This window comes from Globicephala melas, chromosome 13 (assembly GCF_963455315.2).
Source record: "Globicephala melas chromosome 13, mGloMel1.2, whole genome shotgun sequence".
Taxonomy (NCBI): domain Eukaryota; kingdom Metazoa; phylum Chordata; class Mammalia; order Artiodactyla; family Delphinidae; genus Globicephala; species Globicephala melas.
Genome location: NC_083326.1, coordinates 13,883,566 through 13,910,727, shown reverse-complemented (window position 1 = coordinate 13,910,727; position 27,162 = coordinate 13,883,566). Strand labels below are relative to the sequence as shown.

At 44.2% G+C, this 27,162-nt stretch overlaps 1 protein-coding gene across 3 annotated transcripts in view; it reads right to left on the bottom strand.

Annotated features, from left to right (window-relative positions):
• NEDD4L (NEDD4 like E3 ubiquitin protein ligase) overlaps window positions 1-27,162 on the bottom strand; it is a 341,009-nt gene that overhangs the window by 67,032 nt on the left and 246,815 nt on the right. For 2 of the 3 annotated variants that reach the window (XM_030868038.3, XM_060311136.2), the window contains 7 exons: window positions 20,024-20,074; window positions 11,879-11,940; window positions 11,605-11,707; window positions 9,778-9,944; window positions 3,753-3,885; window positions 2,424-2,600; window positions 208-282 (listed from right to left, as the gene is read on the bottom strand). In XM_030868038.3, coding sequence (XP_030723898.1) covers window positions 208-282; window positions 2,424-2,600; window positions 3,753-3,885; window positions 9,778-9,944; window positions 11,605-11,707; window positions 11,879-11,940; window positions 20,024-20,074 — 768 coding nt within the window. The remainder of the gene's footprint in view (window positions 1-207; window positions 283-2,423; window positions 2,601-3,752; window positions 3,886-9,777; window positions 9,945-11,604; window positions 11,708-11,878; window positions 11,941-20,023; window positions 20,075-27,162) is intronic. The other variant, XM_030868041.3, reaches the window with a different exon arrangement.

The following is a 27,162-nucleotide window of genomic DNA, read 5'->3' as shown; positions in this document are numbered from 1 at the left end:
GAGTTTTTAGCATTTCAGAGACTTTGGTGACAAGGACAACTCTTCGTATTGGAAATTCACTCTCCTTGGGCAATTTGCTAGGACATTTTAATGTCTTACGTAGACGGTAAATGGATTGGCACAGGAAAAACTCTTCCTCAGTAGCCCAGATGATTTTAAATAAAAGCCCAAAGAGCCAATTCACGGCTGGAAATGAGCATGGGTTACCGGAGGCAGATGAGCCTGCTCTGCGACTGCGTCGGTGACACTGCAGGACCTCAACCTCGAGGAAGGCTCTCTCTGCTGAAGGGGAGGAAAGGACGCGGAGCATCAGGGACACATATTCTGAGAAACGAGTTGCACTGGATTAAAAAATATATCACTCAAGCCTAGTCACTGCTCTTTAATATTAGAAGGTATAATTAAATGAAACACCATCTTTTCGGGGTAATGAGAGTAATCTTTTAAGGAGTCAAGTATCTTCCACTGTCACTTTCAAGTGTCTTAAGCAGATGGGATAGAAATAACGTTAAACATAAGAGGCCAAAACAGGAAAGGGGGCTCCACAGATGACATTTGAGTGCTGCTCTAATAGTGGAAAAGAGAAGCTAGAAGTCCTGAATTCTGCTTTGAGATGCAACCTCTGGGTAAATTCTAGTGGAACACGAATAGAGGAAGAGACACTGACATGCAGTTATTAAACATTTATTGACTACTGTGACCAATGACAAAGCATCAGTTGGATTCTATTTCCAGGGGAACTCAAATATAATCTTCGGCTACTGCTGAAGGGTTAGGTATTTATAGCTTCAGCTTCTGAATGGAGTTCAGAAGTTGTACAGAACAGGAATGAAGGAAAATAGGTACGGCTAAACTAAAAGAAAAAAATCTATAGAGTGTAAGGTATAATATGTTCCTCTCACTTGTTTGTATTAATCTATATTGTTAAAAAAAAAAAAAAAAGGACCACAGATCAGCAGCAGGTCACACACACACAAGGCAGGGGTCTAATTAGCAACAGGTTTGTACATGGGACAACTCTGTAGCATCTGCTCGCTTTTAATATTTTGCAATCAGGAGAATGGGGTCAGGTCAAAGACAGACTCTGCAGCAGTAAATGGGAAGCTTTTCAAGTCTTTTCACAACGGTTAGCATGAAGGATTCATCCTTTAGTCAAAGTTCATGCTGTTGTCCATGAATACAGAGTGACCTTGACAAGCAAAACTGGAGAAGAACCCCCTACTGCCCTACTCCTCTCTTTCCTAGGCACTGTTATTTAATAGTTGAACCAGACTCAACATGAACTTAACATAATTCCGACACTTGCACTTGGATCCTAAAGATATTTTATGAACCTAGATTAATGCAGAAGCTCCCTATACAAATAATAAGAGATGATAGCTTAATATCAGTGCTGCCTAAAATGATGGCTTTTCACTTGGTAGACTAAAGGTGTACCACTGCTATGCTTCTGGCAGTACTTACTTGCTTTTATAATGTTTAAAATATATGGCTTCCTTATGTTGTTTCCGTAGCAACAGTTTTATCAGTTCAAATATCCCATATATGCAAACTCTTTTTTTTCCCTGCCTCTTCAGTACTAAATTTTCGTCTCAGTGATATTTCTCTTTCTGAAGGACATTCATAGAATTTTTATACAAAAGCTCATTAACTGAGTAATCAGTGCAACTCATGATACGGGCCAATGGTGTCTTTTAAAGCAAAAACACATAACTGAAGGAGTAACAATTCTGTGAGTACTTACTGGCTTTTACATTTTATGTAGTCCTCCTATTCATTTAACATTTGATATGGCTGTAATGATGACTACTTTTCTAGGATGCCATTTGCAGCAGAGGGACTACCATCGTTTACTACAGCACATCTGTAGGTTCAATTTCTCAAGAGACACTGAGACTGCATTGCTTCTCAGTTTTATGCATGAGCAGGAACTTTCTGTGGGCTTTTTCTGCAGAGCTTTGTGTTGTCAGACACAGGTCTTCATGGCTGATTCTGTTGTTCTCATTGGGGCTTAGCCCCACCTGAAGCGTCTACAATGAATTTCCCTGATGGTTAAGAACCCAAGTTCAAATGCTACCCTGGTGACAGTGTCACAATTTCACAACCTTTCTCAAGGATTGGTACTCTGGGACTTGGGAGATGTCTATCTATCTCCTGTTCTAACCTTGTCTCGGATGGGTCACTTAAAATCACGTCTTCATCTGTGAAACGAGAATGGTAAAGCACACAGGGTATGACGTAAGAGGATTAACCTGGAGACCCAATGTCTCCCAGGTCCCAGTGCGAACACCACCTTTATGACAAAGGTACTCTTTATGAACCTTTGGCTGGGAAAAGAAATTCTACAGGGTTAAAGCTGATGAAACACAAGTCATAGATTTGAGTTTTTTTATGCATCAGGAAAGATTTTCACTATTACTTACAATCAAAGAACCAAACTGCTCCCCGTTGGAGTCCGGAGTGATCTGAAGCCGTCTGCTCAGTTCCTCAGACAGCTCCTGGGGGCTGGTCCGAGACACAGGTGAGGCTGGTGGTGGAGGCAGCACCAGGCTGAGGGAGTCTCCACTGATGCTCACTTCTTCCGAAATGGTCTCCCAAGGCTACCAAGGAACAAGACGCTGTGGTAACCGCTAGGACGAGGGACCCTCTCATTCCCCGCCCCTGTAATAACCCTTATGATAACTGTAATTCACATTTACTGAGCACTCAGGAGGCACACAATATTCTCAGGATCCATAAGGAAATAAAGACTACTACCCTGATCAACAGATGCGGACACTGACGCAGAGGGAATAACATGCTCAAGGTAACAGAGCTAGGAAGTGGTGGGGTCAGGACTTGAGCCAAGGAAGCCTGGTCCTAGGGGCCGTGCTCTTAGTCCCTTTGTAATAGCGCCTCTCTGAGCAGTGCTTTGCTTCTAGCATTGATACTACCTGCATGGGTTAAAAAAATATTCTCAGGCATTTGTTTATGATTTTCGTGAATTTTCTTTTACTCTAACTGTTGAGGATTCACAATGAAAACAGCAGAGATGCTATAAGCTGCAAGTAAGCCCTGGTATGAAGTAACTCTTAGTGAATTTATTCCAGCATCATTCACGTTGCTTTTCTAACTCTGATCACTGGAACATTTTGTGAATGATCTTCCTAATGCAATGTTTCAAAAGAATGGATTCCTAATAAGTAAACAGAGTTGTTAAGGCAGCATGGAAGTTACGGTTTGCTGCCTCGCTAATTTGCTGTTCAATTTATATACATTCTTCCACAGTAATTTACCATAAGCATTTAAGGGTAAACTTATGAACATTTCTATTCACCCAAATTTCTATTTTCTTGGTAACAAACCTCTTTCACTATGTCAAAACTACTCAGTGAAAACTTGTATTTGGTACCCAAACAAGTTACAGGGCTACTTCAACTGCTCGAAGATGATAACCATGTTGCCATTTAACAAGAGATGGTTAGACTCTGGGGAAAAATAAAGGATAAAGTGAAAACATCTTAAGATTTCCATGCTAAAAATAATGTCATTCCCTTTTGTAGTGATGTAAACTATGTGTACTCGTCAAAGATGGCTTTTGTAAGCACTTTCTAAGTTAATAAATATCTCGATGGTCATCAATCAGCCACGAGACCATGAGCCTTCCTTTTTACACAGATTTACTGAGACAAGAAATTACGACACAGGATCAACCTGGAGAACACGGAAAGGAGGAGCTCCAAGGAGTGTGCCGACAGCGCGGGAAGTCCTACCTCAGGGCCGTCTCCGCCCTCGCCAGGCTCCACCTCCAGATCCTCGCTGATGTGTCTGCGTGAGCGGAAGCGCCGATGCGCTGCCTCCTGGTTGATCTGCCGGATGTTGCTGTCGGACTCGGAGGACACATCCCTGGGAGCGCGGGGTGAGGGTGCGAGTCAGGAGAACCGGTACTGACACCTGGCCCTTCGACACCAGCCAACACCCACCAAGGGCCTGACGCCTAACACAGTGTCAGTGCTCTCTCGCGCAACACTGACCATCAGCTGGCCGTTGAGCAGGAGAATCTGCCACCACCTCTTGGCTAAAGCATTCTCCTAGGTCCCTTTCATTGAAATACAGTCTTTAAATGCATCTGTCCCAATATTTTTGAGTATCTTTCAGGCATATACTGCAGCATGTACTTTAGTGTTTAAGAAAGAAGAGAAATCAAAGCCCTCCATCCATCTGCCCCAGTGACAAGGGAGGCCTCTTGAAGGAGAGGTGACAGGTAAGCTCACACTCATGGCCAGTCCGTGGTGACCCCTCTCTAGGAGTCCAGCAATGACAGGGTCACAACTTTTGGTCACCAACAATTAACCAATGAGTACAAATAGTATAAACTCAAAGCTGGGGTCTGGAGGGAAATGCTCCTGACCCAACGTGAACTTTTTCGGCCTCTGAGGATCTCATTTTGACAGACTCTCAGATGCATGACACTGCATTTCTCCCCATTAAACTCCTTTTTAAAATCCACAAACATCAGGCAATAACCTCCCAAATCAACTTGGATTTGAGGAACGCTGCAACTTCATAGTCTCTTTTTTTTGGGGGGGGGGTGGCGGGGTGGGGCGTCATGTAACTCTCTTAATTCAGGATGTGAAAAGCATTGAGTCAATCTTGAAAACTTTTGCACTAAATTACAGGCAATTCTCCTTTGGGAGAAATACTACTTGGAGGCTTTTAGAGTAGAAGTTTAAATGTCAAAATGTTTTTCAGAGAAAACCCTTACAGACTCTTTAAATAAGACGCCATATTCAGTTAAAAAATGACGCTGCAGGGCTTCCCTGGTGGCGCAGTGGTTGAGGGTCCGCCTGCCGATGCAGGGGACGCGGGTTCGTGCCCCGGCCCAGGAAGATCCCACATGCCGCGGAGCGGCTGGGCCCGTGAGCCACGGCCGCTGAGCCTGCGTGTCCGGAGCCTGTGCTCCGCAACGGGAGAGGCCGCAACAGTGAGAGGCCTGCGTACCGCAAAAAAAAAAAAAAAAAGACGCTGCAAATTAATATTTCAAAATATTTGAAAACATTATTTCAGACTAAATGAAATCCAGTATTAATCAAGGACCCTCATTATAGACTCTTCCTAAAACATAGGTTTTAAAACATTCTAAGGACTCTCAAGCTAACTTATACTCTTTTCCTATATTCCCCCCAAAGAACATGCTGGGGCCCGGTAACAGTGAACAGTCTGCAATAAGCAGCACTGTTTGCAAATAAACAGGTGACTCTTTAATGCCAGTTTCCAAGAGAGTCTGAATATTGCCACCAAAGATCTTTACATTATTTAGCTTTACTGGTAAAGGGACAGTATGAAGGTTAGCTTTCTTTAATCCACATTAAAAGAAAACCTCTTGTTATTTAGATCTGAATGAAGTTTTACTGCCCAATATACAAATTTTTAAAACCTAACAGAAATATACATTTTGCGTACTTTATAGTTGTATTAAACTATAACTGGACTAAAAATAGTATGTCAAGCAGGACTCCTCAGAAAAAAATCGCATAAGGCCATAGAGAAACTAATTAAAATCAAGGGACACACAAGTATACTAACACAATTTCTGAAACCACCAAAACAGGATGATAAAAAATAACACTCTCTTGGATATGTTAGAAAATATAATATTGTCTTTGTGATTTTATACTGCTGCCGTGATTTTTATAGGCCATTCAATTCAATTTCACTTTATAATGACTGGCCTCACTTAAAAATACTGTATATAGAAAAGTTGCATCAAAATTTTAAATCTTCACTTGAAATGTCAGGTGTCACTTAGTCAATACCGAATGTGTGTGCCGGGTTATAACACACACTTGAATTGTTACAGGGATTTCGGAGAGGTTGAAAAGAATAAGGCTTTAATATTGCTATGTTTGCATTTTCTATCTCTCAGAAGTATATAAAAATTCCATTATTCTGGAAGGACTTATTTTTTTTTAAAGGGGCATTTAAAATCAATTATGCTAATCCTCCTTATCCAACATGCTTGAATAATTAGTAATCAGTGTGAACCAGAAACAACTAAATAGCATAAAGAAGAAAGATATCTCTGATTCTGAAATTCCAACCCTGGGCTTTTTTATGGTCTTTAGTGATAAAATGAAAATGTTCAAACAAGGGAGGCCTTTTGCCCTTAAATAAGCAATTGAACGAGAGGGCTGCTGAAACTGACAGGAGGTGTAAACGGTCACTAATAGGAAGATGAACATTTAAAAATATGTCTGAGCTGGCAAATTAAAACAGAAACATGATTTTATTAGAGGCAGGGAAAAAATTTAAAAAGTGGCTATTTCAATTTTCTTCAGTCATTAATTTCACATATATATTCTTCATTTGACTTTCATGGGAAACATACAAATTAATAAAGAGAAGAAAACCCATAAATTTATCAAATTCAGTGCCAATTAAGATCAGTGCGTCTGATCATTTACATTCATATACATCAGTGACTAATGATGACCGGAGTCATTAAGATATGATTAAATTACTGCTAAGATGGGAGACTGCCAAAGTGGTTTAGAAAGAGAAGTACTGAAAAGAGTTAAAGTAAGTGTTTTGAGTCTAACAAGTTCATCTATAGTCTTAATGCAATTCCTTCATGATTTTAAACTTGTGCTTTTGACAGTAAAATGTTTACAGTTTACATTTAAATAGGATAAGGACTATTCTAAAATTAGAGGCATGTTAAAGGCCACTGTCTGACCTGAGAGGGCTGGGGAGTGTTCTGTGGCCGCCTTCCGTCTGAGAGCTCTGCATCCAGGCCTGGACAGTTCACTAACCACGTGCCTGTACCCACTTTCAGAAGTGACTCATCTGTAGTCATTCGTTCAATTAAAAGCTCCTACCTCGTGCCAGGTGCTAGGGGTTGACCTGTGAGTAGGAAACCACAGTCCCTGCTCATACAGGCAGTAAGAGTATTATGCGCTCCGTGTCCTGACACGGAGGCACAGGGCTCTCAGAGAGACGGGGACAGAAGACGTCCGGTGCTCCCAGAGGAAGGGATAGTAGGGTGACATCGGAAGGTTACCAGGGGAAGGGGCACGTTCTGGCTTTATTTTTTTTGGGGGGGGGATTGGGGGTTAGCACATCCATGGGGCCAAGAAAAAGAGAAAGTAATCAGAAAGCAACTATGCATGATCAGACCGCTCTACGTTTCTGACTGTGGCTGGCAAGAGGCAGGGTGAGGAGGACCCTGTAAGAACAGCCTGAGGGCAACGGGATGTCAATGAGGACTTTTCAGGGGCTGAAGTCTGGAGCGCAAGTCTGTAGCAAACCGGTTAAGAAATGAGAGTCTCCACTACAGTCTTAATTCTCTGCGCAGCGTGTGATCATCACTTCTCATCTGACTTCCTCAGATATAGCCTTTTAATAAAGACCCTTCTTCTTTTTTTTTTTTTTTGCGGTACGCGGGCCTCTCACTGTTGTGGCCTCTCCCGCTGCGGAGCACCGGCTCTGGACGCGCAGGCTCAGCGGCCATGGCTCACGGGCCCAACCGCTCCGCGGCATGTGGGATCTTCCCGGACCGGGTCACGAACCCATGTCCCCTGCATCGGCAGGCGGACTCTCAACCACTGTGCCACCAGGGAAGCCCATAAAGACCCTTCTTAACATCCATTCCCCCCCAACCCAAACTTACAGTATTCTGTGAAAACTGAGTTACGCAAAAAATCATTTTTGAATTAAAACAACACATTAAAATAACCTGGAGGGCTTGAGGGCTTCTGGTCAAGCCAAATAAACTTAAGGAAAAACACCCCCAAATTCTCAAACAGTTCAGACGGGATGAGGAGGTTATTGTGAAAACCGAATCTTTTTCCTCATCTAACTTTTCTCTTGCTTTCTAGAAGTCATGCTTGGTGGAAAGGAGGTACCTGGCAGGTCCCACCCGGAGCTCTGCAGATGTCCTTCCTGGCTCAGCTGCCTCACTGATGTGGACCATCATGCCACTGATTTCTCCCTAAACTACAGGTGAACATGAGCTCGGAAGAACCACAGTTTTCCTACTGCTGAGCCAGCATTTATACAAGTGAGAGCTTGTATAAATTCCCTCATTAGAGTTCCACAACTCTGTGCAGCAGAGAAAGAAGCAATTGTCTCCAGTTCCCTCCTAAATACAGACTTTGGTTGCATAATTATTAATGAAAGTGAACCTTTTTCTATATATGTACTGGCCATCAGTCTTTCTTTGAGAGCTGCCAGTAGGCACTTTTCTACAGAGGTCATGACACTGTGGTCCCCAGAGAGTGCTGTTTTCAGGTATTCCTTTCCTATGACCTTTAGCAAAGGTAGATAAAGGTACCTGGCTTAGGGTACTGCTACCAAGATTCTTCTGATCACTACACATAACCAAGCCCAAGGCGGTTACTTTGTTTTTTTTAAACTACAAATAACTAGAGTAGTCAAATGGCTTACAACAGTTTTAACAGCTATGGTCATTAATCAAAGGGAAATAGTAAAAACTAAATAAATAAATAAATAAATAAATAAATTAAAGGAATCAACTAAACCATTTCCATTTATATTTCTATGGGAAAAAATTACAACAAAAAAGAGTTCAACGTCATCTGGATGTTGGGATATTTATGCTGTCCTGGGAACAAGGAACTGATGCACACACCGTGTGGTCCAAAGCTGACCAAGGACGGCTGATATTCACGAGAACCCACGTAGGGGCTTAGGAAGGATTGGCTATTCACTGCTTTAGATTCTGCTTTTTCTCTAAACCAAACAAAATCTAGACTATACTTCTTGGCCACCTTTCCTACCTATGCAGGTCATCTTTGCAATTTCTTAAGATAAAAGGGTTACTGACAACACCATCCATCCCATTGCTAATATCTGCTAAAAACCATCATTAGCAAATTTCCTTCAGAGTCTGGGTTAAAGAGAAAATTATCTCACCTCATATACTTGCTTTTATTCATATTGAAAATTATACAAGTTAGTGGTAATTACCTCCTTGACTACTAGGGAGGTCATGATTTCTAGGACAATTTTTTCCTCTTCTGTTTTTAATATTTTGTTTTTGCCTTTTATTGTATATTAATAGTTTGAGGTCTTGCTGTATACTATCATTCAAAAACTAAGCTGCTTCAAATCCTTTTTTTATAGTAGTTGAGGTTTAACCAGTGTTTATTTGCCATCATTAGACCAAAAATTGTCGAGTGAACAAAACAGTAATCAATTCACTGTATCCCTGAGGCTGGCAAGGGATTAGAACAAACTGTAATTACCAATTGTGAGTTAGCAACCCTCCCATGTGCTTGTAAGTATATCAAGGGGGTGATCTATACATTTTCCAAAAAGGAAAAGAAAAATTTTGAGAGAGTTTCCAAATCAAATAATTATGGAATAAAAATCCAGAAAAGTTAAAGAGCCAGTATGTTTGCTATTTTCCATGACGGGTTAGCCAGGAGAGGAAGCTGAAGAAGGGGAAAGTGATGTCATCACCAAACATAAGATAAACCAAGGAAAAATAACCCCTGCTCTACATCTCACGAATCTACATAAAGAAGTCCTACAAAATAGATTAGCGCATGTTTACAACAGGAGAACCTGATACGAAGGCAAGAGCTTCTTTACAACCTACAAACTCAGGCTCCCACGCTCTTTAACTCCACGAAGAGGAATCCTGTTGTGCTGCTTTCACAACCACGTGCTTTCACCGGTACAAGATGTACTTCCCAACCTCATCCCAAAGCGCTGCCACGTGTGCACCTGACTGCAGAGCATGGGGACATGTTCCTGACCATCGACGGTACTCACATTAGGCTGGGTCGGTGCCACTGGGTGGTCCGGTTGTTGTGGTTGACATAGTAAGTGCGACCCAAGTTGTCCACCTTTTCTTCCCACCCGGGGGGTAGGGGAGGGGGGGGAAGTTCCTCCTGGTGCTGAGACGCCGAGTCATTCGAGTCAACAACTTCCCAGCCGGGCTGTGGAGCACAATCAGAGGGGAGATGGTGAGGCTGCTGTGATGGCTACAGTGCGTCTGTGCCCTTCGTCCTCGCTCCTGTGCTCTCCGGCTCTGACGGTGGCTTCCTGCGCCACATTTAAAGAAATTCCCAAAATAGGGCAAAAAAAAAAAAAATCAATTCTAGGAGCGTCTCAAAAATATTCTGAGCCATGGCCAATGAACTGCGCTGCCCTCTAAGAAGATGACACTGCAGGGTGCCACTCGGATGGGGATCCGCACAGGCTGTCACGTTACCTAAGTCACGTTACACTCTTTTCGTATTTCGTGTTTGTTATTTTGACCTGACGGCCTCCGGGGCCGTACAAAGCCTTGCCGATGATACGGGTCACGCTACAGCTGTCATCTTTTCAACACCTCCGTAAGGTAAGAGGGAGCTGGGAAGATGAGCCCTGCAGCATGTGTGTTCTCGCAGAATCCGTGGCCTGCCCGGGCATTGGGAGGCCCGGGGCGCTCTCGCTCCCCAGGGAGGACAGCATGGAGGCGGCTCCAGGAGGAGGGGAAGCTCCTGGGCTGCAGGAAGGACGAGCCGCCAGACAGCCAGGAGCAGCCTGGAAGCTGCTGCTTCCTACTCAGCCATTCCCCACCTGCTGCCGCCGCATCAACAGGCTTCCTGGTACCAGACTCAGAGGTGCTTTTTTTTGCAACACATATTTTCGGCATTAAGTATTCCTTCCTGACATTCCCTAGTAAAGTCACTGGAAAATTAAGTAATTCACTGATTATTACAGTTGGAAGGTTGGAAGAGTGTGAAAAAAAAAATTCCTTGGATTTGAGATAAAAATCTGTGGATGTGCTTATGAAATCTTAACATTCAAGACTGCCTACCACCCACTTCAGTCCTTCTCACAGAGAAAGATGAAAGCTTGCACATGAAACACTGCCTGGTAATATGACCTCTGGGTCTGAGGGAGGTTCCGTTAACTTGCCCATAATGCATTATTCACACATCATGTATATGCAACAGCTGCAAACAGATGTGCAAATAAGCCACAGAGAGGTCTTGTAAACGGACATTTTCTGAACAATACGAGAATCTGTCTAACAAAACAGCACCATCTGAAGCCTGAGCTGAGAAGGTACCCATGGTAGAGGTACGTGACTAGAGAGTTAAAGGTGGCCTTGCCGGGAGGGAACAAAAGAAAATTCCTCTGGACAGCTAATTCCAAAACGGCATTTCTACCTCGTGCACGCTCTCACCTGTGGGCCAGATGAGTAAGAAACCTGCATGAGTCCCTAAATTATTTTCGTCACTTGAAGCAATTCCAAGCGCTAAAAGGAATTTACAAAGAGCTGCAAGTCCAAAGAAGTAAGAGAATTAGATATGTGGGGAGAATTTCACATGGCGGTGGGCTGTTAATAAAACAGGGGTATCGCAGTTTAGAAAGAGACCCCTCTTCAATTATTAGTGTTACAACATGAAATGAAAAGTTTATCCTTTTTGCTAAAAACCAAACACGTCGGTAGATCTGTCAAAGACGTAGATTCACGGACACATTGAAGTTTCTTCACATTTAAGCTTGATAAACTTTTATTTCCTTAAATTATAAAGTCTTAAAGTGAAACATCAATATGCTCTTAGGCAAGGAAAACAGACCAAGGCCCGCAGCCCTGTAGCTTACCTCCATCTCATCCCTCTGCTCGCTGTTTTCTTCATCTTGACCTCCGTTTTTGGGCATATAGGCCATTTTCAATCGCAAAAATCCCTTAACTCGAGATTTATGACTGCACGATGGAAGAAAATCGGTTATAAAGGATGTGACTTGGTTACATCTTTATGACGGCTCATATTTATGATGCTTTAAAAAAAAAATGCAATAGGAAAAGAAGTTGGAATTCTCCTCAGAGAAAACCAAGAGCCAAAGCATAAGAAACGGCAGCGGCCCGAAGCCTCACCTTCTTGGTCGGAGGAGAAAATCCTTAAATGTGTAGGGTCGCTCCATCGTTGGATCTTCTGTCTAAAGGAAGAAAAAGTAAGTGTCAGTACTCCTGATAGTGTCGTATTTCAGATACACCCAAGTGGATTACAGAGAATACATCTGCAGGTTTTAGAACGTGAGCCTGGCGAAAACAGAGTTGGTTCCTCACCCAGTACTTGACAATTAATTACACATTTCATAGGTTACAAAGCTTTACTCAAGATCCACTAGATGTCACTATCAACACCCATTTTTAGGAGCCAACCTCAGCCTGAGACAAATGACAGAACTGTAGTCGTCATTGCCAAGTGTAATTTCTAGCTGCTGGGTGCAGGGCTCAATCTCACGCTGCTGATTAACTCTGGAGAACCAGGGGTCACTGGTGCCTGCCTGCTTGTCCCTGTGACTCAAGAAACCTAAAAATGCAGTTAATAGGAAAACATGCGAGATCAATCTGTGAATGCAATTTTACTTTACTTTTAACATTAAAATATCATGTCATCTGAAAGACGGTTTCCTCCACAGAGACTGTCCTAGGTGGCGTCATCCATCAGCCTTTTGCTGGTGCTTATTTCAAGAAGCTATGAATGTAGTGGTGGTATTTATTCATTTTTGAAAGAAATCAGTATTTTATTGTGCAAAATCAGATGGTCAAAGCAAGCAGGCAACTGGAAAAATAAATGTTACTATTTCATTAATTTAAAAATACTATGTGCAGTAAAACTTCAAATACCTAGACTCTTTAATTAAACACAATTAAAAACATTTACTTCTGTAGCAAGAGAGACAAACCACAAAATGATTTATTATGTATCAGAAGGGTATGTGTGTATATATATGCGTTTATATTTGTAACATTATCTGTTTATGTCACTCTCTGCTTTAAACTCGTGATGGCTTCCTACTCTGCTTATATAATATGCTGAAAATTCTTTCCTATGGACCTATAAGGTTAAACACGATGTGGTTCTTTTTCTCTTTTTGCGGTACGCGGGCCTCTCACTGCTGTGGCCTCTCCCGTTGCGGAGCACAGGCTCCGGACGCGCAGGCTCAGCGGCCACGGCTCACGGGCGCAGCCGCTCCGCGGCATGTGGGATCTTCCCGGACCGGGGCACGAACCCGCGTCCCCTGCATCGGCAGGCGGACTCTCAACCACTGCGCTACCCCGGAAGCCCTGATGTGGTTCTTAATTACCTATAACCTCACTGTGAACCAGTCTCTCCACTGACCCCACACTCCACCCATCCTGACCTCCTCTGTCCCGCGTGCACATCACATCTAATCCTGCTCTAGCAGGTCCTTCAACTGAACAGCTCTGGCTCCAGATGGCCACAGCGGTCTCCACTGTGTCATCCAGGTCTGGGATCCCAAGTCACATCTTCAGACACCACATCCTAAATCGCCACCATAGCCTCCCTTTATTATCCTCTGTCACAACATCCTGATTTACACCCCCTCTTCACCATCTGAAATTATCTTGCTCATTTATTTATTAACTAGTTTATTAACATCCATCACCTGTAGAATATAACCTCATGAGATCAGAGACTTGGATTTGCTTGCCACTGTATTCTTAGTGCCAAGAGCACTGCCTGACACAAAGTACCCGTACAAGTAGCTGATTAACCCACCTGATCTACAGTAAAGTACCGAGGCCACAGAAATTCACCATCACTCAAGAAAGTCAGTTATATTCTCTAGACATTTTTCTAAATTCAGACAAAAAAAAAAATCAGAGAACTTACCGGGACTCTAAAAATGGAACTGTCCATACACTATGTAGTTTAAATGACAGACACCACACACATCAGGAGGCAGACGTCCTGGGTCTGTGTCTTGGCTTTGTTACCTAAGAGCCATGTGGCCAAGGACAAATTCCTTAGCTCTCTGTGCCTCAGTGCCCTCATCTACAGAGTAGGGCAGTAACAGGATCTTACAGAGTTGTGACGATTAAACCAATCATCTGAGCTGGTATCAATACACAGCAAGTTCTCACAAGGGTTCCTGGCAACTTAACAAACGTTGGCCATTGTCATCATCAGCCAATTCTCCATTTTCATGTCACTTGTGAGCACTGCCAACTCAACACTGCAAAAAGGCAGGGCGTTAAAAAATGAAAATTCACCTCCATGGACATTCTCCAGTGTGAACAAGACTGTTACCTTGCAGATAACAACGGGATTCTTCCTGGCACTACTCAGGCTCCTGCTGGATCCTATTCCCTGGAGAAGATCCCAGGGAAGACTCCCAGGACAGCACTGAGATGGCAGAAAGCCATCTCAAACAGGTTGATGCTAACAGTATTATCGGCCAAAACAGATGCTGCAACCCCCTGTCCCTTTTGAATGTCCTGTGGGCATTCAAAAGAAAATCTTCTGGTTACACAGCAATTTCATCTTAAAAAGATCTGTTGCTTTCAACAGAACTGCAGTTACTTTGACATAATATATGTAATGAGGTAAATAACTTTGTGGGCAAGTGGAAGGGAATGGCCTTATCAGGACCTTAGACTCAAAACAGGGATGCAACAGCTAAAAGCAGCCAGGCCTTAGACTGAGCCCCCCTGCCTCCTCGGCCCCTGACTGCACCACAGATCAAGGCTGAAGACCCAAGGTCTGGTCGGTCTTCTGATCACTGGGCAAGTCAACTCCCTCTCTGGGCCCAGGTGTCCTCACCTGTAGAATACAGGGAGTGGATAAATGGTCTTTAAAGTCCCTCTAAGGTCTATGCTACTGAATTCTGTACACGTGAGAGGGAACCATTACCCTGGTACCAGCTGGAATTATAAAAGGGGTGTTCATCATCTGAGTTACCTTCAAGCACAATTAAGGTGCCAAATAATATCACCACCACCCCAAAAATGTCTCACTGTAGGAAAACTGAAATTTTTTCAGTTGCCTTGAGTGGCACTTGACTAAAATAGGAGAAATTAATGTTTTTAAAATAGCTCTCTCAACCCCAGCGTGTTTCCCATAGATACAGAGATTTTGCATCTGGTAGGGGTAATGTGCAAAGGGCAGGGGAGACGCAACTGACGGACGAGGCAAGGAAAGTTTCCGAGGCATAAAAGGCAAACACCCACCAGAAATGTCATTCTGTTGTTAATACGAGTCTTGGAGTTATTTTTGTCTCTAAGTAATTATTAAAGACAAGTCATAAAATCCTGTATGAACTTCTGGGCAATGACACAGGATTTAACAGACAGATGTAAAAATGATAGTGTTCTTTAAAAAAAATCAGTAAGAATAGGACAGTTACAGGGACTTCCCTGGTGGTCCAGTGGTTAGGACTCCACGCTTCCACTGCGGGGGCACAGGTCTGATCCCTGGTCGGGGAACTAAGATCCCGCGTGCCGCGCGGCACAGCCAAAAACAGAGTAGATCCTGAAATAGGAAAAGAAAACGCTACAAGAACAGGACAGTTACAGCTAAGTTCACTTCTGGTGCCACACCGTAAAAGAATAAAATAGAGGAGCTCAGTGTGAGTTGCACTACAGACGTCAGGCTGGTGGGACTACCTTGCTTAAAATACAGTCCCCACCTCCTCTCTCCTCCACGTGCCTCCAGCTCGTCACACTGCCCAAGTCTCCCAGGTAACAACGTACGTCATCACAGTCGCCGTGCCTCTGCTTACAGCCAAGGTGCTGTTTCACAGAGCTGGATGGAAACTTGGTATCATCTATGTGTATGCCCTCATTTTATAGGTGAGAAAAACAGAGGCCCAAAAAGGACTGCTAACTTATTAAGGTTACCAAGGCAACCTGCCCATCTCCAAGCTCGGAGTGAACTATTCCTGAGAGATCTTTTAAAGCTTGACATTTGGAGACTTCCGTGAATATGAATCTATGTTTTCTTAATGCTCAGATCTGCATAAAAGGTCAGATGACTAACCTTATTTACTCTCCCTCTTCCCTCCTCGTCTTTTACTCACTCCCATCCACACTCAATAATAAATAAAATGGAAAAAAATATTAAAGACGGGTGGCATATCTGGAATAGAAGCAAAGGAAATAGATCCCTACCATTCTAAATGCCTTGGGTCTAATTTCCTATCCTTTTTCTTCCACAAATAAAACTGGTCTGAGAGCCAAGAATGAAAGTGAATGACAAGTCAAAATTATTTTCTTTCATCTGGAAGCATCAGATAAAGCAGCGAGGAATCCATGATCGAAGGGGGAAAAAGAAGTTTCTTTTCTTTCCATTATCACTCTTTACTCTTTCCTGTTTAAGGGACAAAAACCTAGCCAACACTGGCCTCCTCGGTAATCGAGGTGGTGAGGCTCCAACACGCAGAGCACACCCCAGCTTCACACAATCCTCCCGGCCCCGTCCCTCTGTGCCAAGTGGCCTCCTTCACTCGTTTGCCTGGCAGAACTCCAACCCGGACGGTCCCAATGCTCACAAGGGCACACAATTGTGCAGAGACCCAACAGTGGGCAGTGGGCCGAGAAGGACCCGTGGTGCCCCAGTCTGAGGTGTTCAAGTGCCCTGACCCTCTGGCTCTTCCTGGTAGGCTTCTCGGGATCAGGGACTTTATAGCTGCAAGGAAGGACAGCTTAGGAGAGCCATTCCTAAGATTTTAAGAGCATGGTTTGATCCTGCAAATGCCACTTTCCACCAGCAGCTGCACCCACAGGCCTCTAGGACTGCAGCAAGGGAAGAAGGTTCTTTAGCGAACATCAGTTACTAGGTCTAAACTATGTTTTTCAAAAAGCACACCCAAAACCCACAAAGTAGGGCATTTAAATGATTAAAGATAACTTCCTAACAATGGTGAGAGGTTACATTAACTTCAGTTTTGTGGTCTTGAATCTTCTCCATCAAGTTCCTGATTTAGAAAAGAGCTTCATTCAAAGGCTGCAACTTCTTAGACCAGAATCAAGGCAGAGATGACTCTTTTCTAAAGGAAGAAAGGTTCACGCTATCTTGGGGCAACAAGATAAAGCTTAAAATGCCTTGTAGTAAATAAGTGTGTATATATGTCAAGATGGAAGTGTATGCAATTAGGTATTTTGCTAATATAGATTTTAAAGATAGTAACAAAAGATTACTTCTCTTCTTTATCTTAATTTCTATGATTCCAAATCTCTGGGCCTTTTCTCTACCTAAATTAAATATTCTTGGCATATTAAATAGGTAGAACTACAGAGAAACAGCCTCAGGTAGGGGAAAAAAGCTGAATGAAAAATCACCACGTAAAACTTGGTGTGGGAATCCCTCCACCCCCAGTTCCCTCCAACAGCCAGAATTATTATCTTAGGAAAAGGGCCTCCAGAATCATGTATTTTTCACCTAAGCCAGAGAACTCTGGTCTCATCTCACCTGAGCCATCTAATAGGGTGCCATTTGCCACGTGTGGCTTTTTAAATATAAATTTTAATTAATTAGAATGAAATAAGATAAATTCCGTTCTTCAGTCACATTAGCTACATTTCAAATGCTCGACTACCACATGTGGCTACCGTGATGGTGGCCCTGCTAAGCCACATGAGTGAGGAACCTGCTTCACCGATTCTTCATCAGAGAGTAGAATTATGCCTATCAGTAAACATCTGTTAAAGGAATAAATTCTCTATCAGCAAATGGGGTTGTAAAGAATTAATTAATAACCAAATACCCAGTCCGATTTGTTAAGCCTTGAGAAGGCTTGGAAGGGTGGGCAACAGCAACTTCACCACCACATGACTGCTCTCCACTACCTTCTCTCATTATTAGTAAGACCTAAGTTCTTTAATCTAAAATTCGATGACATCAAACAATACTGAATCCACAGGCCACATAGCCATGTATATATAAACTGCCTTGACAGTGGTCATATGGCTATCAAGAAAAGAACATCCATGATTTATCCACAAAATATATTCAAATGCTAACATCCATTTTACATGCCCACACTTGTGTTATCATACAAAATTAACTGTGCTATCTTCCCATGAGTGTCCTACACATATGATCAAATACACATATGAGAGCACCTCAAATCTTGGGACCAAAGCCATATATCCACTCAGAATATGCCGGTTGGGTTCTCCTACCACTAAGAGGATAAAGAATGCACCTTCACCTCTCCTTCTGCTCCCTTTGTGGTCCATCTTGGAGACTGCAGTGGGCTCCACAAAGCCAGTCAGTTTTAAGGAGGAGGTATAGCACTCCAGTGTAAGCTCATCTGGGGACAGACTGAAAACTGGGAGGCTCCACTTCTCAACCGGCTCAGCTCCTGTGAAAGTCCTCAGTCCTCTCTGGTCTCTCCCTCTTCCACTCTTTTTTATTTTATTTTATTTTTTTTGCGGTACATGGGCCTCTCACTGTTGTGGCCTCTCCTGTTGCGGAGCACAGGCTCCGGACGCGCAGGCTCAGCGGCCGTGGCTCAAGGGCTCAGCCGCTCCGCGGCATGTGGGATCCTCCCGGACCGGGGCACGAACCCGCGTCCCCTGCATCGGCAGGCGGACTCTCAGCCACTGCGCCACCAGGGAAGCCCTCCCTCTTCCACTCTTTAACCGGCTGGCTTCTATTCCAGCCTGGAGCCTTAGCACCGCTTCCTTCTTTGAAAGCTCCCTCTTGCCTCCACCGAAATCCAAAGGTAAAATGTTCCCTCTACTGATGTGGTCTCTGAAGAGGAACACTCTTCTATTCTCTGGGAGTTCCACTCAACCTTTCAAAACCAATCTGCACTCAATCACTCAAGGGATTGTTGGAGCAAGTTGTTTAAAAATTTCACCTACACCTCTTAGAGTTAATACATAATTTGCCTTGACTGTGATGTGGTTTTCATGTTGGGGAAAAGGGAGGTTGGGGACACCCATGAAAGAACTGGCCAACCAGCCAAACTGCTGAGAAATGTGAGGCGGTTACAGCTTCAACCCGAACAGCATGAAGAGAAGACCCACTGATGTAGAAATACGTGAACAGTCTTCCTGCACAAAGGCTGAGACGTCCATACGCTATCAATGGGACTTTAAAAGAACAGTCAGGGCTCTGATGGCTTATGCCATCAAGCATAAGCCCACCTCCCACAAGCACCTTGGAGCTTCAGGTTTTCATATAGAAACAAGCAAAAATATTCTAATGATATTACTTTTGCTTCCGATCTTTTGGAAGGGAAGGCGCTTGAAACCTTTCTTCCTTAACAGCTCCCCTGAGTAAGCAAGAACACAGTGCTTGCCATCATGTTTCTTCCCAACAGAGCTTCACAGCTTCCTGGGTGAGACGCAGTCTTTCTTGGTCTTTAACAGCCATAGCTAGAGTTTCAACACAGCAGGAGGCTCACACTAGGTGGTTTGAGTCCTTTTAGTGTATAGACTACTTATACTATTTGCTCACATGACGCGTTTAAAAAGATAATAAAATGCCCTTGGAAGGCAGAAATGTTTGACTTATCCTCTCTCAGGTGCCACTTTAGGCACTTTGTGCTGCCCCGGGGAAGGAGGGCCGGGAGGTGGAACACGAGACCATCTACCTCTCACCAAGGAGGTCTTGGACCCCCATCCTATCGATACTGGAACGTGCGAGAGTCACCTTTACGCTCAGTTAATGTCAACAGCCCCAACTGTTTTGCTGCTCGTCTGAGTGGAGAGGAATAGTAGCAACGCCACACACGCTAACCCAGTACAACTTCTGAAGCCAGAGTGGGCGTTTCCGGCTGACAAGTTCACTCAGTACCAATAGCACCTTTTCTTTTGTCTCTGTGCCAACTGAGAAAGGCCATGGAAACACTAGCTTGTATAGATGTAGCCCAAGAGAAACAGCAGGTACCATTCCAGACAAAGGGAACAGACGTTTGATTAGACCCAAGAGGTGAACTTGAAAGCAGGGACATTCCAGTGACAAGGAGGAGGGGTCTGACAGAAGCAGGTAGCTGACAAAGGAAGACAAACTAAGGAGCAGACGAGAAAGCAGCCAGTGACGCTGCCAGGCATGCGTGGATGGCTCAGATGCACTTGATTTTTACAGTTAAGCTATCTCCTATCCCCTTGAAAGGACCGCCTTCTAGAAAGGGCCAGGGCCAGGGTACACACGCTTCTCCACTGTGTTGAGGAAATGCCGCCCTGAAAACACAACCAAACTGCAGACGGTTAGAAACTGCTGCTCAGAGCACGCGCTGTAAAGCAGGTGACCGTTCTTACCGGGAGATGACTAAGGGGTATGTCCACCTGTCCCAGGAAGTCGTCTCGTGTCTGTTGAGAAGAGAGAAAAGAATTAATGTTTCCGTCTATTTGCTGAGTGTCAGCATTCTTAGAAGTGTTTCTTTACAAATAGAGAAAGGTCCAGGGCCTGACATGGGAGAGCAGGGGGGATGGGTTGAAGGCAGAGACCCAGGTGAGGCACAGACAGCCGTCGCCTCGGAGACCAGTGAGCCCAAGGCCTCACACACCTGACCTTGAGCTGCCTGAGACTCTGCAGGGCATCTACCACCCAACCCATTGGAGACAAATCCTCTCTTGGACCTGGAGAGCATGCGATCAGTCAGGGAAGGGACACCTGGGACCCCAGAAGGTTTGGGGGCACAGGTGGCCCAGTTTAAAGAGAAGATGGTAAAGAAATGCTGGGACCATTTTCACGAATATTTATTAAGTGCTATAAACAAAAGAGCTCCTTGAGAGCTGACAGTCTTGGGAAAGAGTCTAGTTATTAATATATCTTATACATTACTTATTAAAAAATGGCACTGAACTTTCAGTCTAGTAAGTACACTGCTTCAGAATCCAAGATCACGCATGAGCTACTGGTTACATTTTTGGACACACTGTGCTTCTTCCCCTCTCCATCTCCCACACAGATCTCGATGAAATGCACGTGGAGAAGCTCACAGGTGCCCTTTCAGACTCTGGGAAGCACCGGAAGTCATAACTCAGGGTCAGGGGTCCCTGGTCTGGACCACGGGGTGTCCAGTGGGTCACGCTGACACAATGTCCTGCTGTAGGAGGGCTTGTGTCAGAGCCTCTGATGCTTAGATGACCTGCAATGTGAACCAGAAGGAACACGACGACTTCTGTTACCCGTAAAAACACGCAGTTGCTTCTACCACATTCCAAATGCCTATTATAGCTGGAAAGTTCTTCAGACATATCAGACTTGTCCTACTGCTAGCCTGGGGAAAAGCCCAAGAGACAATTCTGACCTCCTCACTCCGGATCCTGGGCTCTTGTTTTCACTCCTTACTGGTTTCCTATGAAATTTTCTAATTTATAAAACACGCTTTTGAAGCACACTTGGAAACATTCTCTTCTTGCATTTGAAAAGCAGTAGCAGATAAATGTGAACAAGATTTACTGAAATGATTTGCTCCACGCTTAGAATCTCCTTTTATGTGATTAACTAGAAAACGATCTGTGTCCTCTAAACAACACATGAAGGATAATGAAAAATCAGTTACTACTGGCTGAGCGTGCGCAAAGCAGGAGGAGAGCCCCCATCCTTCCGACAAGACTCCGCTTTCTTGTATTTTCTCAGCTACGTCTGCCTCAGCCCACCATGGATACCTCACCGAGCATATGGCCGTCAGGTGCCGATGCTGTATATCTTAACAAGCAGTGGTCAGCACAAGGCCCAGAAAGTGGACATCTTCACTGTCTGAAGAATTAGGGAGCAGTCCCATTCTGAATTTGTCTGATTTAACTGTAAAGCCAATGTAAATGTCAGTTAATTCCATGATCAAAAACACAGAAATGGGGACTTCCCTGGTAGCGCAGTGGTTAAGAATCCGCCTCTCAATGCAGGGGACACAGGCTCGAGCCCTGGTCCAGGAAGATCCCACATGCCGCGGAGCAACTAAGCCCGTGCACCACAACTCCTGAGCCTGAGCTCTAGAGCCCACATGCTGCAACTACTGAAGCCCGTGTGCCTAGAGGCTGTGCTCCGCAACGAGAGAAGCCACCGCAATGAGAAGCCCGCGCACCACAACGAAGAGGAGCCCCCGCTCACCGCAGCTAGGGAAAGCCCGCATGCAGCAACGAAGACTCAACACAGCCAAAAAAAAAAAAACCACACACACACAGAAATGTCTGATTCCTGACCATAAACTGTGTGTCTACCTAATGAGAGTAGTGAGGTCCTACCACTTGTCCCCTCTCCCCTCCTGCTACTGGTACTGATACTGTGAAGGAACAGGACACGGGGATGCAACCATCAGAAGAAGACAGTCTTACCTGAAGCTCCGTTTCATAATCTGCTCTCTTTGAATAGCTATCTATCGATGGTAAACCTAAGTGCATTTTAACAAAAATTCACAAAACATCCACGTGCCCGTGTTGTTTTGCTTGGGAGATGTTAGAGTTCTAAACCCATCCGATGAGTTCACCATCTGAACCAAGAAGAGACAGGCACCTGCCGCTCAGGGCAAATCAAGTGCTGTGGCAAGGCCTCATCTAATCCTCACGGCAGCTGTAGCAGGTGGGCACCATTATTATACCCATTTTACAGAGGGGGAGCCTAGAGACCAGAGAGGTTCCTAGCTGGGTAGACTGGTTCCAGAGTCTGGGCTCTTAACTAATACACTGACCCCCGTCTCAATAATGGGCAGGAAAGCGTGGCTGTGTACCAGCTTTGGGCTTCTCATCGGGATGCTGGCTCTCAACAGTGTGGATGAGAAGGGACTCTAATGAGAGCACAGTTTATGAGACTTCGGGGAAGGGGGTTCTGCTGAAACGCTCATCTGGGATGTTATCCTTAACACAACCTCCTGTTCCGAAGTTTATGGGATCCCAGTGGTACTCACTGCAAAGCTAGGCGGCTTCTCTTGTACCTTAACAAGTTTTCTCATTACACTGAAAAGACAATTCCTAAAACAGACGAAGACAGAGCAACCTCACCCTTAAAGTAAACAGAAGGCTCTTATTTTCTGGTTTACATCAAGGGCGACTGTAATAAAATCATTTTAAAAATAAAATAGGGATCAAGTGTATAGAGCAGCACATGGTCAAGAGGTATTGGCTTAAAGAAGTGATTCACCCGTCAGTGGAACATGTTGGTGAGATCTAGGTTTCAAAACAACCCACTGTTGCCAAAAGTACAGACATTTCAGGCGATGTAAAGTATTTAGGTTAGTGACACTACACCAACATTAAATGTGTCTTCAATACCACAGGACATCTAGGAGGGACCAGAGGGCCTACTAGTGGCCTTTGCACCAAAATGAGAAGCTGGAGTATTTCAAGGCCACCTGGCTGTGCTGATATGGCAGGATCCCTACCTGCGGGCCCTGGAGAGCCAAGGTTTGAGGCCCTCAGAGCCCCGTTAGGTTATCACTGCCACAGGATGACACCTTGCACCAATTTTATAAAAATACATTAATCAAGTCACTTAAATAATTTCCATTACAAAATTATTTCCATCAGGCATCATGTTAACCCTAAGAGCTTACAAAACACCAAATTAGTTTCAACTCACACAGTACATACTGGCATTTCTTGTGCTTATTTTTAAGTGGTAACGGTTGTCAATTTCAACCTCAATTACCTGTCACACTATCCTAGAGGCTGAAAATGTGCAGGTTAGTAACACAATTATACATGTTCCCTTCTGACAAGCCATCAAATATTTTCCCAACATAATGACAATGCAAAATGGAGCCCTTGAAATGTGTCACATGAGGTGAAACAAAAATCTATATTCCATTACTGGAAAAGTGAAATAAATATACCAAACAGTCTCTCTCTTAGAGTTTGTGTTCCAAATGACGATTAGCTACGTTCAAGACCATTCCTCCGAAGGAAAGGGACAAGTGTGTGCCCTTGAGAGGCCATGGAGAGGCACGTGAGAGGTATGTGTGAATATCACTGGACCCCAAAGCCTGGGGACGATCCCAATAGCTCCGGTGAAACCCTAACACAGCCCTCGGGCATTTCTCATTGTGCGCACCGGGCCAGAGATGCCAGCACTGAAGTGGACACCAGGCTTAGCTGTCCTCACAAAATAAACGACAGGCAATTTCTCAAAGAACACATCCATTCAAGAAACACCACAGGCTTTTGATCTTTAGGTTAGAATTGCACTCGAAGGATATGATCTGAATCTTACTATGTACTGATGACCACAGTGGTCACTGTGCAAGAGCTAGGCTAGGACTCTGTGCATTTCACATCGAAGCTGCAGGGGAGGAGGGGGACTATGTGGGGAGGACATCACCAGAAGTAAGGGGTGCTGGCACGTAAAGCTGGGGTCGTGAAGGCTCTTTAGGAAAGGTATATCAGAAAGGATGGGCGATTCTTGGAAGGTAAAATGACCTGTGCGTAATATAGGAGCTATACATTAAAGCAGCACTTTTTAAACTGTGAGATGCAATCCCACTAGCAGTTCACAAGAAGCATTACAACAAACTAGACACAATGGAATAAAAAATAGTAGCGCCTCACATGAAATGTAAGTAAGTACTGTTTCGAGGAATTTCTTTCAATTACAGACACAGGTGAGTGCGTGTACTAAGTTGTGATGTCAAATTAATTTCTCTTTGCGTGTCACCATCATGAGTTTAAAAGCCACTTAACTCCAGCAAATGATAGCCATCCAGTGCTACCCATGTCCTAGAAAGCATTAAGGAGCAACTTCCAAGAAAATTATATTGAGAATTTCTCAAGACAAATGGAAGAGAAGTACCAGAGGCATTAGAACGTAAGCCACAGAAAAAGAATTTAAGAGTAAAGACATGGAATGATTACATCTTCATGTATTACAAATCAAGGTTAATCTCCCAACTCTAAACAGAGAGAAGAATAACCTTTGTTTTGCTGCTAAACCAGTAAATGCTTCTTCCTTGTGAGGCTCGCAGCCCACACTCGGGCACCAGCACCGACCAGACAGGGGAAACGGGTTCTATTTTTAGAGTGACTTTGGAAGCATGCACTCTGAATTATCTAAATAATGAATGGCTTGAGAAACTTTTGCAAAAGCTTTTGGACAAAATGTTATAAATATAGTGACTCTTCAACAGTCTACTGTCTGGAGAGTCACCTGGGTGTCGAGATGCACTCAGTTTTAGGTGCTGTCTCATTCCTCAATAGAGCACGAAGGCAGCTTTACCACCACACACGAAAGGACGGAGGAATATTCTTTTTTCTCCGTCCATACACTCCAGCCTGTCCTCCGACAGCGGAGCTGCTGCGGTTCAGGAGGAGAGCGTGAGTTTGGCCTCCACCCACACCACCCATCGCATAATCTAACGTCTTACCACCTGGTGCCTCTGGCTTTTCAAGGTGAGTTGTTTCAAAACGCAACGTCAAAGTTACCTTAATGAAACAGCCAAGTGGAATTCCACTAAAAATAAAGAAAAAGGTCCAGTGATGACATCCTCTGAACGCACACGCTCTTACCAAAATCCACTTGGTAAGCGCCAGAACACAAAACCCAAACGAAATTCAGATACTTTTTTTGCAAAACACAAAGAGCTTGCATTCCGCCAGCCTCTCTGCCATTTCGTTTAGAGGTTAGGGCTGAAACCTCCCATTCACTAAAATGGAATAAGGTGTGTCCTGGAGACACCGGCTGTTATTTCTAACAACAAATAAGACCTCCCTGTCAACAAGATGTCAGAGCAAACTCCAAGGACTGTTACAGGCTCTGTAAATCACGCTGGGTAGGCGGGCGGAATGAAACCATGCTGGCTGGATGTGTGATCATGAAGGCCTCTATTTTAAGGGACACTTTGCTTGAAATACAGAAGACAAAACAGAAGGGGTAGACAGAGCAGAGAACCGTCCTGCTGGCAAAGGCTACGGTAGCTTGGCAGTAGCCGCCAGGCTTTAACCAGGAGCATAACTAGACCGGTTCAAACTGGGCTTTCAGGTTCCAGGGGAGTCCCCACTGCTCCAGGTGTCCTGCTACCACATCAGGGATGAGGTGCGCTTGACGCCCCCTCCTCCCTCCAGGTGGGTGGAGGAAGCTCCTGGGCACAGTCCAGTCCTCTCCCCCCTCCAAATGTAAGCATCTTCCAGGCCAGGGGTCAACTGAGGGCCACAGGAATTACAGCCTTCTGCCAAACTTGATACTCTGAACTTAAGATCCAATAAACTCCGGGAATACAAACACTGGGAAAGAGATTTGGGAACCAGACGCACAAAATGGGAGCCGCACTGCTGAGGTCACTGGCTCCTTCAGGCAGGGGGTCACCCATAGGCAGACGATGCTACACTGTGCCCGGCCTGAAAGGCACAGAGACTAGGTGCCCTCACCTCCTAGGGGCAGAAGCTAACTGGCCCTGTACTAGATAGAGAAAAGTAACATGAGCCACATCTAGAACTTGAAAATTTCTAAGTCCCATAAAAAAAATAAACAGGCGAAATTAATTCTAATAATATATTTTAGTTGACCCAATATATCCAAAATATTCATTTCAACATGTAATCAATATGCAGATTATTACTAAGAGTGTCTTACATTCTTATCTTTGTGCTAAGTCTTTGAAATCTGGTGTGTGCTTCTCGCCTACAGCACACCTCGCTTTGGACCACCTGCATTTCAAGTGCTCGATAGCCACAGGTGGTGGCTATCTCTGTACAGACACTGACCATGACTGCCGCATCTCAGAGGCATGAATAGAACGCTGCAGGGATACAGCGGGGGAAGTGACTAATTCTGTCCAGGGTCAAGGGCAGGCATGACTTTACGGAGGATGAAGTCTTCATGCAGGGCCATTTCTTCTCTGGAGAAGTTTTACGATCAATTTTTCTGCAAGCAATTTTAATGATAAATTAAATGTATAAAGAACAAAAGAAAGTAAAGATACCTCTAGATTCTGTTGTTTATCTGTGAACTCAGCTACCAATAAATAGACTTTAATAATCTGAATGAAATGATCCACGCCAGACACGTTTAGTAACCAAAGCAGGGTAAAAGGATGATCGAAGGATGGGGAAAAGGGCACCTAGGGACACCATGGGTTCAAAGTCATTTTTATAGTTTGATTTCATTAACAGGTTTACTGCTAAAAGCTCTTCCTCACACTTCCAGGCATTTGAGACTAGCAGCCCAGCTCCTTGTCTCGCTGGACAGTAGTTTGGGTGTGCGGAATATCGTCCTCAAGCAAAAACAGATCACATGTAACATAAATGCAGTATGGTATCATTCTTGGAATTTTAACGAGTGACGACTCCGAGCTACAAGAGGTACTAGAGGTACTGGAGCTATAGGAGGACGCTGACTGACTTTTCAGAGGAGCTCTGGCATCCCAGGTAGGTCCTGATAAGGCTTTTTCTGCAGTGGCTGCGTTCTGGCTGAAACCACATCTCTGGCCAGTGGCCTCTATCAAAGTTTGCTGGGGGGAGAGCTCCAT